The sequence below is a fragment of the Trachypithecus francoisi genome, unplaced genomic scaffold (assembly GCF_009764315.1).
Source record: "Trachypithecus francoisi isolate TF-2019V2 unplaced genomic scaffold, Tfra_2.0 Lachesis_group10, whole genome shotgun sequence".
In the NCBI taxonomy this organism is placed as follows: domain Eukaryota; kingdom Metazoa; phylum Chordata; class Mammalia; order Primates; family Cercopithecidae; genus Trachypithecus; species Trachypithecus francoisi.
Genome location: NW_022681455.1, coordinates 29,453,994 through 29,466,663, shown reverse-complemented (window position 1 = coordinate 29,466,663; position 12,670 = coordinate 29,453,994). Strand labels below are relative to the sequence as shown.

The 12,670-nt window shown below is 39.0% G+C and overlaps 1 protein-coding gene across 2 annotated transcripts; it reads left to right on the top strand.

Moving 5' to 3' along the window:
• Positions 1-985: 985 nt before the first annotated feature.
• Positions 986-7,662, top strand: LOC117088682 (olfactory receptor 11A1). Of its 2 annotated transcripts, XM_033219883.1 has the most exons (4): positions 986-1,108; positions 4,231-4,355; positions 5,689-5,736; positions 6,590-7,662. In XM_033219883.1, the coding sequence occupies exon 4, from the start codon at positions 6,672-6,674 to the stop codon at positions 7,620-7,622; it is 951 nt and encodes a 316-aa protein (XP_033075774.1). In that variant the 5' UTR covers positions 986-1,108; positions 4,231-4,355; positions 5,689-5,736; positions 6,590-6,671; the 3' UTR covers positions 7,623-7,662. The 2 variants fall into 2 exon arrangements, with proteins under 2 accessions (XP_033075774.1, XP_033075775.1); XM_033219884.1 differs by lacking the exons at positions 986-1,108; positions 4,231-4,355; positions 5,689-5,736 and adding an exon at positions 5,858-6,109.
• The last annotated feature ends 5,008 nt before the right edge of the window (positions 7,663-12,670 follow it).

Below are 12,670 nucleotides of genomic sequence, written 5' to 3'. Positions count from 1 at the left end.
TGCAGGTTGATGAAAAAAATAAATGATTAAGAGAACCCCTCCTGCCTGCCAAGAAAAAATAGGGTGGCATTTACTGTGAGTTACAGACAGTAGACAGAGTAGTTCAGAGAAAAAGTGTTCTCTGTTGGTCAGGGAGAAAGTGGAGCTGAATTAAGGGTCTGAGTTTGAGAAATGACACAGAAGTGCCTTCAACACACTCCTAGGGACAAGAAATAAATATATCAGCCTGATTTCTGTAGAAGCTTCAAAAAAGGCAGTAGTTGGAGACAAAGTTGTCAGGCAGTAGTTTGGTCAGGAAGGATATTGAAACACTGCATAACCATTTGAACTTCATTTTGTAACATCATGCCAGCTTCCTTCTCCTTAAATCAGGCTCAGCATTGGCAAGATTTTGCTTACCTATATAAAACACCCCTACTAAGGGTGGTACCTATTGAAACAATTGCCTGGGATGGTAACAGGGCAATTTGGAGGCTGTAAATTGGAGAATGAAAGTTCAGAGCAGGCTCCTGGGAGGACCACTGTTGGTAATGGGGAATTTAGGGATGTTGCAGAGAAATTAGAATTTTCAGGTGAGTTATGGGGAAGAGACTAGGAATTGGGGCTTGAGATGGTTGGTGAATGGAGAGCACTTGTCTCTAAGGGGACGGAAAGGTGGGCTCCATTTGGCTCTTTTGGTTTCTGCTCCATTTATGGTCAAGGCAACAGTTCAGGAAACCGCCTTTGAAAAAACACAATTTCCTTGGGGGCCTGCTATGTCTTGCTCATTTAAGGCTGCTCTCCAGTAAATATGTAATTGGTTCTCAGGGGCCTCTCCCTTTTTGGCAATTGCCTGCCCTCCCATGTGATAGAGGGAAAGGACTGTGATGAGGGGACAGAATAGTTTAAGAGCTAGAAAAGGGAATGGAGGGTGAAAGAGAAAATGGCTCAGGAGTGGAGGGTAACAAGAGTAACATTTGTAATCAATGTCCTATGTTACTTCAGATTGAGCTCAAGCAGGGAAGGAGCTGAAGGTAGGAAATTACAACATTCTGAAGTCTTCAGCAAATCTTAGCACATAGTCTCCTCCTCACAATCCTGTCTTTAGAGAACAGGGTTGCTATTTCGGGTGTGTTTATTTTTGTATAATTCTTTACATCTTAGTTCACAGATTCTTTAAAAAAGTTAAATGGCTGGTTTTTATAGCTGTTTATCCTGTAATCAGTAGTAACTTTCAGTTAACCCAGAGAGTCAAAAAGTCTTTTATAAAAATCATTTCAAGAAGTCCCGCCATTATTTCTCTAGAATTCCCGTGCTACTATTTTCTCCATTGGATTTTTTAAAAGGTTGATTTCTAATCCTTCTGGGTGCATACTGACTTATTTTTTAAATTTTCTCTTCTCTTTCAGAGATGGGGAATAGTAGATATTCATGCTCCCCAAGCTTCGGAAGCGAGACACCCTCATACTAATGTTTTCATGGTGGAAAGTTTTCCTGCTGCTATCCCATGGCTTGACAAAACTGGGATATGCTTAAAATTGTATCGTTTTATTTTAAAACCTTTTAAGTACATTTTAATGTTTTATTATGGAGTAATTACTGAAGAGACTTGAGGAGAATTAATAGATTAAAAAATCAAACTGAATTTTTTTTGTTTTCTGCTTATAAAGATAACATGTTTGTTTAGCAGACATTTCAAAATATATGAGAATAATTTTTTTTAATTCCTAAAGATGAATTAAAATGTACAGTTTTGTACATATATTTTTAAAATAGTTTTTCCTGGAATATTCTTTGAATTGCTAGTTTTAATTAAGGACTCTATGCTATCTCAGAGTCTGGGGTGAATGAGGGTTATCACCTCACACTTGTGTGTGACTGATTGTTCTTTAGACAACAGACAGGCATTTTGCACTATTCTCACTTCTCTACCAGTTAGTATGGTGAAATTCACGTTGATTTCAAACTCTTCTCGCAGTTTTTTGAGTTTTCCAATTCCAAACTCAGCTCTATTGCTTGGAATTTTCAACTCTAAATTCATCAACTTCCTTTATTCCCTGATTCCCCTCTGTCTTTAAGGGAGTATTACAGCCTCTCATGTATCCTACTGTTGCTGTGTTTTTCCCACTTCTCTTCTTTTCATATCTACTTTTACAGATTTAGGGGTACAAGTGCAGTTTTGTTACATGAATATATTGTGTAGTGGTTAAGTCTGGGCTTTTAGTGTAACCATCACCCAGATAGTGTGTATTATACCCATTAGGTAATTTCTCATCCCTCACCTCTTCCCACCTCACCTTTCCAAGTCTCCAATGTCTATTCTTCTGAATTCTGTGTTCATGTGCACACATTATTTAGCTCCCACTTATAAGTGAGAATATGTAATATTTGACTTTCTGTTTCTAAGATATTTCACTTAAAATAATAGCCTCCAACTCCACTCATGTTGTTGCAAAACACATGTTTTCATTTTTTTTTTCATGGCTGAGTAGTATTCCATGGTGTATGTACACACAAAAACTACATTTTCTTTATCCAGTCATCTCTTAATAGACACTTAGATTGATTCCATATCTTTACTATTGTGAGTAGTGCTGTGATAAACATATGAGTGCAGGTATCTTTTTGATATAATAATTTCTTTTCCATTGACAAGATACTCAGTAGTGAGATTATTGGATCCAATGGTAGTTCTATTTTTAGTTATTTGAGAAATCTCCAATGTTTTCCATAAAGGTTGTACTAATTTTTACTTTCACCAACAGTGTATAAGCATTCTCATTTCTCAGCATCTTCACCAAAATCTGTTGGTTTTTTACTTTTTTTGTTTGTTTTTGAGATGGAGTCTCATTCTGTCACCCAGGCTGGAGTGCAGTGGCGCCATCTCAGCTCACTGCAAACTCTGCCTTTCTCCTGCCTCAGCCTCTCGAGTAGCTGGGACTACAGGCGTCGGCCACCATGCCCGGCTAATTTTTTGTATTTTTAGTAGAGACGGGGTTTCACCGTGTTAGCCAGGATGGTCTTGATCTCTCCTGACCTCGTGATCCGCCCGCCTCGGCCTCCCAAAGTGCTGGGATTACAGGCGTGAGCTGCTGCGCCCGGTGGTTTTTTACTTTTTAACAATAGCCATTCTGACTAGTTTAAGATGGTATCTCATTGTGGTTTTAATTTGTATTTTCCCGATGATTAGTAATTTAAGTCCTCAAATCCCACTATTTTCTCTTTACTTCCTCTTTCTTCCCACTCCCTCATTATTTGAACAATAGAGTTGGGAATGCGGTGTTCTGAAAATCCAGGATGATGTTTCTTTTTTGTATGAAAATGCTTCTCATTTGGGAGAAATTTTAAACACTCCAAAGAACGTTTTGGTTATGGAGAGGAAATCAATTATATTTCCACACACTCTGTTTGTAGGCTCTATGACACTCCCTTTCCCCTCCACACATACGATCATTTAAATTATGAATTCACTTTGGGGATAGAAGGCAGACATTTTTCACTTGGCCTCATTTGCAAACAACTTAATACCCTAAGATGCCCATAATATTTATAATTCACTCTGCTTTCATTCCCATCTAGGCTGTTATTTTCAAATCACATCTCTGGACTGAAAGTAAATGATGCCTGAGGATATTTTAATGTGTTCTCTCTCTTCCCATATTGGGTGGGAGGGCTGGGATTTGCAAAGACTGGAGACTTTGTGGTGCCTACAGATTGCCACCTGGGTATGCAGGCCTCTGACTGCTGCCCTCTTTATCCTCTCATGTTTAGAAGTCAATAGAACTTTCTTTCCTTCGATTTCCCTAACTTTCTCTTGTCCTCAGTCTGTATTACTGGAAATAGAATCTCTAGGATGACTGGAATAAGAGGAATGATAAAATGTTTCTTTTATGGAATGGATTGGAATAGGTACAGATTATAAATGGATTGGAATAGACACATGTCAGTTTGATAACAAAATCATGAAACTTATGTTTGTCCTTAATATCTTGTTCTCTATTATACTTCCTCCTGATTTCCACCAGCTGAAAGGCTGTCATCTAAAAGAAGGATTTTTTAAAAACTTATTAACTGGAGGATGAATGAGTGGAAACTACAGGAAGCCAAATCTTGGCTCATAAAAGGAACAAACTGCTAAGAGTCAATATGATCCAATGATAGTCTTGATTTCCAGGGGAGGTAGTGGTCATAAGCTATTTATTATTAGAGGTGTTCTTGCCTGATTTACATGCTCACTTCTCTCCTGGGCAGGAATGCTATAGAAAGACTCCAAGCCTCAGATTGAGTTTGGACCAGATAAAATAATCTAGAGTTAAAGATGGCCCACATAGGGAGTGCCAAATTCACTCACAAGGAAATGCAGATGGGTGCAAAGGGTAAGAGAATAGCTTTAGAGACAGGAGTTGGAGGGCAATAACAGAATCTGTGGCATTTTGTAGTCTACGAAGAACAGAATTCTTCTCTGATCAATTCATATGGGTTTAGGTTAAGGAAGACATGGTGTTAAACATTAAATATTAATTGAGATTTTATCTTTTTGTAAGACTTTTGGGTACAGTAGCAGTTATAAAAATTTAAATCCTGTGCTAAATGAACTTTTAGTCTTTTGGGAAAGAGAAAGTGCATACCATAAGATAATTGATGATCAATTCAAGGCAGCATGTATTTGCACATCAGGTATCAGATGGGTGGGGCCATCCCTTCTTTCACTCTTGTTACCTTGGATCTAGCTTCTATAATACTATTTAAATTTAGCTTGAAACATACCACCTTATTGTTTAAAAGCCTTCAGATGTGCCTTGCTGCCTATAGAATGAAGCTCTAGTTCCTTCTTGTGACAAGCAAGGTCCCCAGACTCTGATCCTTTCTCTCCATATCTTCCCCCATTCTTCACCCCAATCCTAATGCTCCTTCAGAATCGAGGAGATTTTTTGAGCTAGCCTTGGCTACTTACACCCTGCTACCTCTTTCTCCTCCTCACAGCCAATGTTGTTTCTTGCCTCAGTGTGTACTCATGGTTTTCCTTTTACCTGAAATGCCCTCACCTCCATTCTTTCCATTTTCCACTTCAATCACTGGGCAGTTCAGCATCATTTCCTCCCAGTACTATTTCTTTCAGGTTGAATTCATTAACGCTCTTTTGGTGTATTGCAATTTTCTGTTGATATGTCCATCTGCCACACAAGAGTGTCAGCTCCTTAAGAGTGTGAATCAGTTTTGTTTGGCCCACTATCCTCAGAAACAGATGTAATATCTTCTGAACACCAGATCCTCAGTACATGATTGGGAGAGAAATAAAGGGCTCCATTAGTCAAGCGGGATTCTTGGTAGAGATGAGTCTTAAGCTGGGTCTTTGAGGATTTAACATTAGCAATGAACAGAGGTATGGAAAATGGGATTCCATTCAAAAGGCAGACTTGATCTTAGGCAAAATTACAAAACAGTATGCCGTGAAGGCTCCCAGCACCATGGTCCCTGAGGCATCTAGTTTTTCACCTCTTAGGCAACTGATGTTCTAGACTGTTTGTGTTAAAGATAACTTACATTTTTGTGATAATAAGTATAATGTATGTTTATTAATCCCATATTCTAGAAAGTAACTCTGTTAATATTATGTATTTATAATATTTATTTATATATCTGCTTTTTTTCCTCTACCGTTCTCAACTGTTTCTAATCATTCCCTGTATTCTCTCTCATAGTCTTCAGTTAATAAACACGCATTGCTTTGAATAGCATATGAAAAACTTCCAGCAGGTGCAGCAGAGCCATTTTTAGATATTTAGAAGTGTCATGCTCAATTACAGCTCTTTGCTTTTACATATACTTTCCTGCCAGGGTTGCCCTGCCTGGTCTGGTTTCCTGTCTTTTGCCTGGCCAACTCTTAATTGGCCCTCAAAACTTAGCCTACTTGCTTCTATCTTCAGAAAGCCTTCCCTGACCTTGACCCCATATCTTCTGCCCCACAACCCTAACCTGGGTTTGGTCCTTCTCTGCTCCCACAGCACCGACTTCCTTCTGTATTACCATTTACCACGTTTCACTACCAACTCCTGAATGACTTGATGAAACTACTCTTTAAGGAAGGCAAAAAGTGGAGAATATATAAGAATTATCCAAGGAACAGTTGGTAAGATATCACTGATTGGGAGATGGGGAATTAAAGAGGGGTTTGAGATAATAAGAAGAACGAGATAGTGACCATGGGAACTAGACAGAATTCTCAAACCACTCACAGAGGAATTGGTTGAGATTGAGGAAAATAAAAGAATTTGTGGTTGTGGGCCATGTCTCTCTATCACACATTTGGAGAATATTACACTGGTGCACAGGAAGAAGGCTGTGGCTGACTATATAGATAAGAATAATAGAGCTGATTATGTGATAGAGGTAGTAGATTGAATTAATGGGGTAAAGGTCTTTGAAAGACTAAAATTATGAATTTGGATAAATTCTTTTGAGCCTTAAAGAATACACACAATTAAGGAAGGCAGGGAAGGTGAGAGTTGGGGAAGGAATGACAACTAAGAAGGGGGATAGTTGAAGACTTGTGTGAGCGATTCTTGTTTTAGAGACTCATTTTTGTCTTTTTTGCTTTGTTTTGTTTTAGCTCTAATAACCTTAGGCTTGGTATAGAAGATATAGAGACTCGCTAAAATTTCTCCCCCAATTATTGCCAAGCAGAAACTTGGATGATCGACATGGAAATTGTCCCCACAGGAAACGAAACTATTACTGAATTTGTCCTCCTTGGCTTCTATGATATCCGTGAGCTGCATTTCTTGTTCTTTATTGTATTCACTGCTGTCTATGTCTTCATCATCATAGGGAATATGCTGATTATTGTAGCAGTGGTTAGCTCCCAGAGGCTCCACAAACCCATGTATATTTTCTTGGTTAATCTGTCCTTCCTGGAGATTCTCTACACATCCACAGTGATGCCAAAAATGCTGGAGGGCTTCCTGCAAGAAGCAACCATCTCTGTGGCTGGTTGCTTGCTCCAGTTCTTTATCTTTGGCTCTCTAGCCACAGCTGAATGCTTACTGTTAGCTGTCATGGCATATGATCGCTACCTAGCAATTTGCTACCCACTCCACTACCCACTCCTGATGGGGCCCAGACGGTGCATAGGGTTGGTGGTCACAACCTGGCTGTCTGGATTTATGGTAGATGGACTGGTTGTGGCCCTGGTGGCCCAGCTGAGGTTCTGTGGCCCCAACCACATTGACCAGTTTTACTGTGACTTTATGCCTTTAGTGGGCCTGGCTTGCTCGGATCCCAGAGTGGCTCAGGTGACAACTCTCATTCTGTCTGTGTTCTGCCTCACTATTCCGTTTGGACTGATTCTGACATCTTATGCCAGAATTGTGGTGGCAGTGCTGAGAGTTCCTGCTGGGGCAAGCAGGAGAAAGGCTTTCTCCACATGCTCCTCCCACCTAGCTATAGTGACCACATTCTATGGAACGCTCATGATCTTATATGTTGCACCCTCTGCTGTCCACTCCCAGCACCTCTCCAAGGTCTTCTCTCTGCTCTACACTGTGGTCACCCCTCTCTTCAATCCTGTGATCTATACCCTGAGGAACAAGGCGGTATATCAGGCACTACGGAAGATTCTCTGTATCAAACAAACACTTGATTGAAGGAGAGTAATGAAGAAGATTTTATTTAGGACTTCAGACACCTCCATTGGGAATTCTTCCAGGATGAGCTGGAGAGGAGTAACTTTGTCTTATTCGATCATTCTCTTTGAACTCTTCTGTAGTTATACCAAAAATGAAAATGACAGGGCAACAATTTTTTAAACTTTTATTTTAAGTTCAGGGGTACATGTGCAGATTTTTTACATAGGTAAACTTGTGTTATGGGGTTTGTTGTACAGATTATTTCATCACCCAGGTATTAGGCCTAGTACTCATTAGTCTCCTGATTTTCTCCCTCCTCCCACCCTTCACCCTCAAGTAGGACCCGGTGTGTGTTGTTGCCCTCTATGCATCTATATGTTTTCATAATTTAGCTCCCACTTATGAGTGAGGACATACGGTATTTGATTGTCTGTTCCTGTGTTAGTTTGCTAAGGATAGTAGCCTCCAATTCCATCCGTGTCCCTACAAAGGACATGATCTATTTTTTATGGCTGCATAGCATTCCATGGTGTATATGGACCATATCTTCTTTATCCAGTCTATCATTGATGGCTGTTTAGGTTGATTCCATGTCATTGCTGTTGTGAATAGTGCTGCAATGAACATACATGTGCATGTGTCTTTATAATAGAATAATTTATATTCCTTTGGGTGTATACCAAGTAATGGGATTGCTGGGTGGAATGGTATTTCTGTTTTTGGTCTTTGAGGAACTGCCACACTGTCTTCCACAATGTCTAAACCAATTTACACTCCCACCAACTCCCATGCAAAAAGGAGTGTATAAGCATTCCTTTTTCTGCACAACCTTGCCAGCATCTGTTATTTTTTGACTTTGTAGTAATAGGCATTCTAACTGGTGTGAGATTGTATCTCATTGTGGTTTTGATTTGCATTTCTCTAATGATCAGTGATGTTGAGCTTTCTTTCATATGCTGTTGGTTACCTGTACATCTTCTTTTGAAAAGTGTTGTTCATGTCCTTAGGTAACAATTTTTAAGTGCTAGTTTAAAAAATTATTTAAACTTTAATTAGTTCTTTATTAAATATACCATAAATATTTAAAAATAGATATACAAAAGAGCAATACCAAAATAAATCTAGAAGTATTGTTTTTTATATTAGTGTTGTATGACATTTTAAAATTTATTTCTATGTGCATTTATATTTATACATACAAGTTGGATCATGGAGTTTGTAATCTGGTTTTTCACTGAACACTGTGTCACGAACAACTTTTTCTATTAACAAGCATCTATTTCTTTATTCTTCTGGGCTTAATTGTGTGGCTGAACATGATTTGTTATTCTATTTTGGGAATTTTTAATTGTATTCTGTTCTTTTACTGTACATTGTTTATATCTGGATTTTCCTGTAATAAGCTTTTAGCACTTAAATGGCAAGATTTAAGGATATGTGTTTTTAAAAATCTGAAGCTGAATTCCTCTTACTGTTAAACTTCTTTTCTGGTAGAACATTTCAAACATACACAAAAGAGAAGAGCATAGTGAACCCCCATGTGCCCCATGTAGCCATCACTCAGCTTCAACATCAACATTTTGCTAATCTTATTTTAATTAGCTACAGTTCCTTGTTTGTTTGTTTTCATGGAAAATTTTAGGGCAAATTCCAGATGTTGTGTAAGTATTATGTTGTGTAAGTTGTGTTTGTACATACTCCACATGTAAGTATTTAGTGTGATCTGTGACTGATAAAGACATTTTAAAAAACCATGCCCACCATATCATTATGATACTTAGCACAATCGTCAGTATTTCCTTTATATCATCTAATACACAAGCCATGTACAAATTTCTCCATTGATCTTTAAGTAATTTCTTAAAATTAGGATCTACACCAGGTTCATACAATGCATTTTGTTATTGTCTTTCCAGTCCCTTTATAACATAGCAGACCCCACTTTTTTGTCATGCCATTGACTTGAGCTGCTATGTTATTTTTATTGAATCATATCGTGAGACACATGATATTTGGTTGTCCCACTCTTAGAGATGCTGTTATTGACCAGTGAGTTGAAGTGGTATCAGCCAGATCTATCTGTTACTCAGTTTCTAATGAACATTTTCCCGAATATTTTAATCATCAATTGAGGAAAGGTGATGATTAATGCCTAGAGTGATTTAATCCTTTGAATGTATTTCCCTTTAATGTTTTGAATCTATTTAATCCTTTCAATGTATTTCCCTTTAATGTTTTGAATCTATTTAATCCTTTCAATGTATTTCCCTTTAATGTTTTGAATCTATTTGTAAACAATTCTTGTAAAATCTTTGCACATTCTTACACTTAGGTGATATCAGATTCAATTATTATTGATTTCTTTTTTCTTGAATATTGATAATATTTTGTCATGCTTTTGTATGATTAGTGTATTTCATTGAATTCAAGTTATTGTAGACATTCTGGGTATTTTCTTCAGAAGAATGTTGGCTTTTTTTGTAGCAGGTGCTAAAAGGAGAATCATTTGAATTTGGGTAGGCTTGGTTTTATGCTCTGATGGTATTGATCTGTGGAAAGTTCAAGGTGTTTTGCAAGTCTATATAACTTGAGAGGACTCAATCTCCACTTTCTCTCTTCCTTATGGACATTGCCAGGGCTTGGTTTAGGTTGTTAAGCCAGATTTAGAGTAAGTTTTACTTACATTTGTGGTCCTTACTCCTAAAGCTTGGTCTTTGGGTCTCCACTGGGTGGCAGTGGTGTTTATGAGGTGGTAATGAGATTTCTCCACTTGAGTAGGGCAGAGAGCACACGGTCGTGGTGCTGCTCTTCTTTAAGCTTGATGCACCTCTGGTATTTGCTTCATTTCAATCCTGTAACAGCTTCTCTCTGGTAAGTCTCAAATAGTGTTGTCCTTCACATGTACAGTCTAGCTACTTGTCATAGCTCACAGATCCCTCCATTAATATATTTCTGAGGTCCCCTCTGCACAATTCTGGCCTCTCTGATACCCTATCCCGCAGCTTCTAGTGGCTTCAGCTGCCCTAAATTTACTTTGATTTTTATTTTGTTAGATCAGTGAGACTGCTGTGGTCTTCTGCTTGGGCCCCAGCAAGGACATTTTCCCAGGGAGAGAGCTGAGTGATTATGTGGCTCACCTGTGAGCTGTATTAACTGTTATTCGCTGCCTCAAAGCAATTTCTTCACATACTTTGTCCTGTCTTACAGTTAATTATGCTGGTGAGACTAGTCTAGACTAGTTATGCTATCATGGCCAGAAGTAGAAGCACACCCATAATGTTTTGAAAAATGGTTTTATTTTGGCAAATACCTTATTAAACTATTGAAATAAACTGTGCATTTGAATGTAAAATCTTCACTGATGAAGACTGACCATCTTCTTTTGCACTTCTTACAATGCCTTATTTATGACAAGTGCTCAGTATATACTTACAGCATTGGGCTAAATTATATTGAATGATGATGAAGAAAATGATAAGGCGGGGAGAACTGTGGTAGTGGTGGATAGGTAAAAGAAGTGCCTAATGATAGTTATTATCAAGTCCTTGTTCCAAAATCCCAAGTCACAACTGTGAATTGTTAAAAATACCCAACCTGATGAAGAAAGATTCTAGCCAAGGTGTGCAGGTCATATTTTCGTTTTTATTCAGGAGAAATAATTCTGCCCATTTTATCTTACTTCGGTGGTATTATAAACTATTAATATGAGTTAAAATGTGTATTTTTTTAGACTACAAACTCCAGGAAAGGAGTTCTTGCACTCCTTACAAATCAGTTCTTATGGGAGAATATTTTATTTTTATCTGAATATTCTCACTTATTTCTAGGCTGGCTAAGTTCGGATTTTGGCGGCCGGGCGTGGTGGCTCAAGCCTATAATCCCAGGACTTTGGGAGGCCAAGACGGGCGGATCACGAGGTCAGGAGATCGAGACCATCCTGGCTAACACGGTGAAACCCCGTCTCTACTAAAAAAATACAAAAAACTAGCCGGGCGAGGTGGCGGGCGCCTGTAGTCCCAGCTACTCGGGAGGCTGAGGCAGGAGAATGGTGTAAACCTGGGAGGCGGAGCTTGCAGTGAGCTGAGATCCGGCCACTGCACTCCAGCCCGGGCAACAGAGCGAGACTCGGTCTCAAAAAAAAAAAAAGGCCGGGCGCGGTGGCTCAAGCCTGTAATCCCAGCACTTTGGGAGGCAGAGACGGGCGGATCACGAGGTCAGGAGATCCAGACCATCCTGGCTAACACGGTGAAACCCCGTCTCTACTAAAAAATACAAAAAACTAGCCGGGCGAGGTGGCGGGCGCCTGCAGTCCCAGCTACTCGGGAGGCTGAGGCAGGAGAATGGCGTGAACCCGGGAGGCGGAGCTTGCAGTGAGCTGAGATCCGGCCACTGCACTCCAGACTGGGTGACAGAGCGAGACTCCATCTCAAAAAAAAAAAAAAAAAAAAAGTTTGGATTTTGGTTTCTGACCTCAGAAATCTTATATTTTCCAGTGAAGCACAGAATGAATTGCATGTTACATTTTAACTTCCTACTGGTGCCCTGGATTACAGCTACCCTTACTGGTTTCCTGACTTATTGAATTTTTATCTCTGTTACTCACCTCCACAACACTCAGAGGTTGGCTTCCCTTTGATATATTGTTGTTCAGTTACATTCTGTGTCCAGCCAAAGAGTGACCATTCAGAGGAAAAAGTTTATTTGTATCACTACTTCCTGAGGAACAGAAGAAACCGTTTCTAAGGCTAGAGGAGATATATCAACTCAGATTATCCAGTCAGTAATCATTCATTCGAAAATAATTTCTGGACACACGTTATGACAAGTCATTAGATTAGAATTAGAAAGAAAACAGTAAATTCTAGATGATCCCTCCAAAAAGTCTGGGCTAAGCACAGGTTGTATAGAGAGGCTGAACAGAGAATCCAGTCTGAGAATCTCAGGGGCACTCTTCCTAAATTAGATCTGTATTTAATCTATTCATTGAGTTGTTCTCCTGAATAGAATTAATTATCAGGTGTTTGTTTAATCAGACCCTGTAATTCATGGTGTACAATAACATGAAC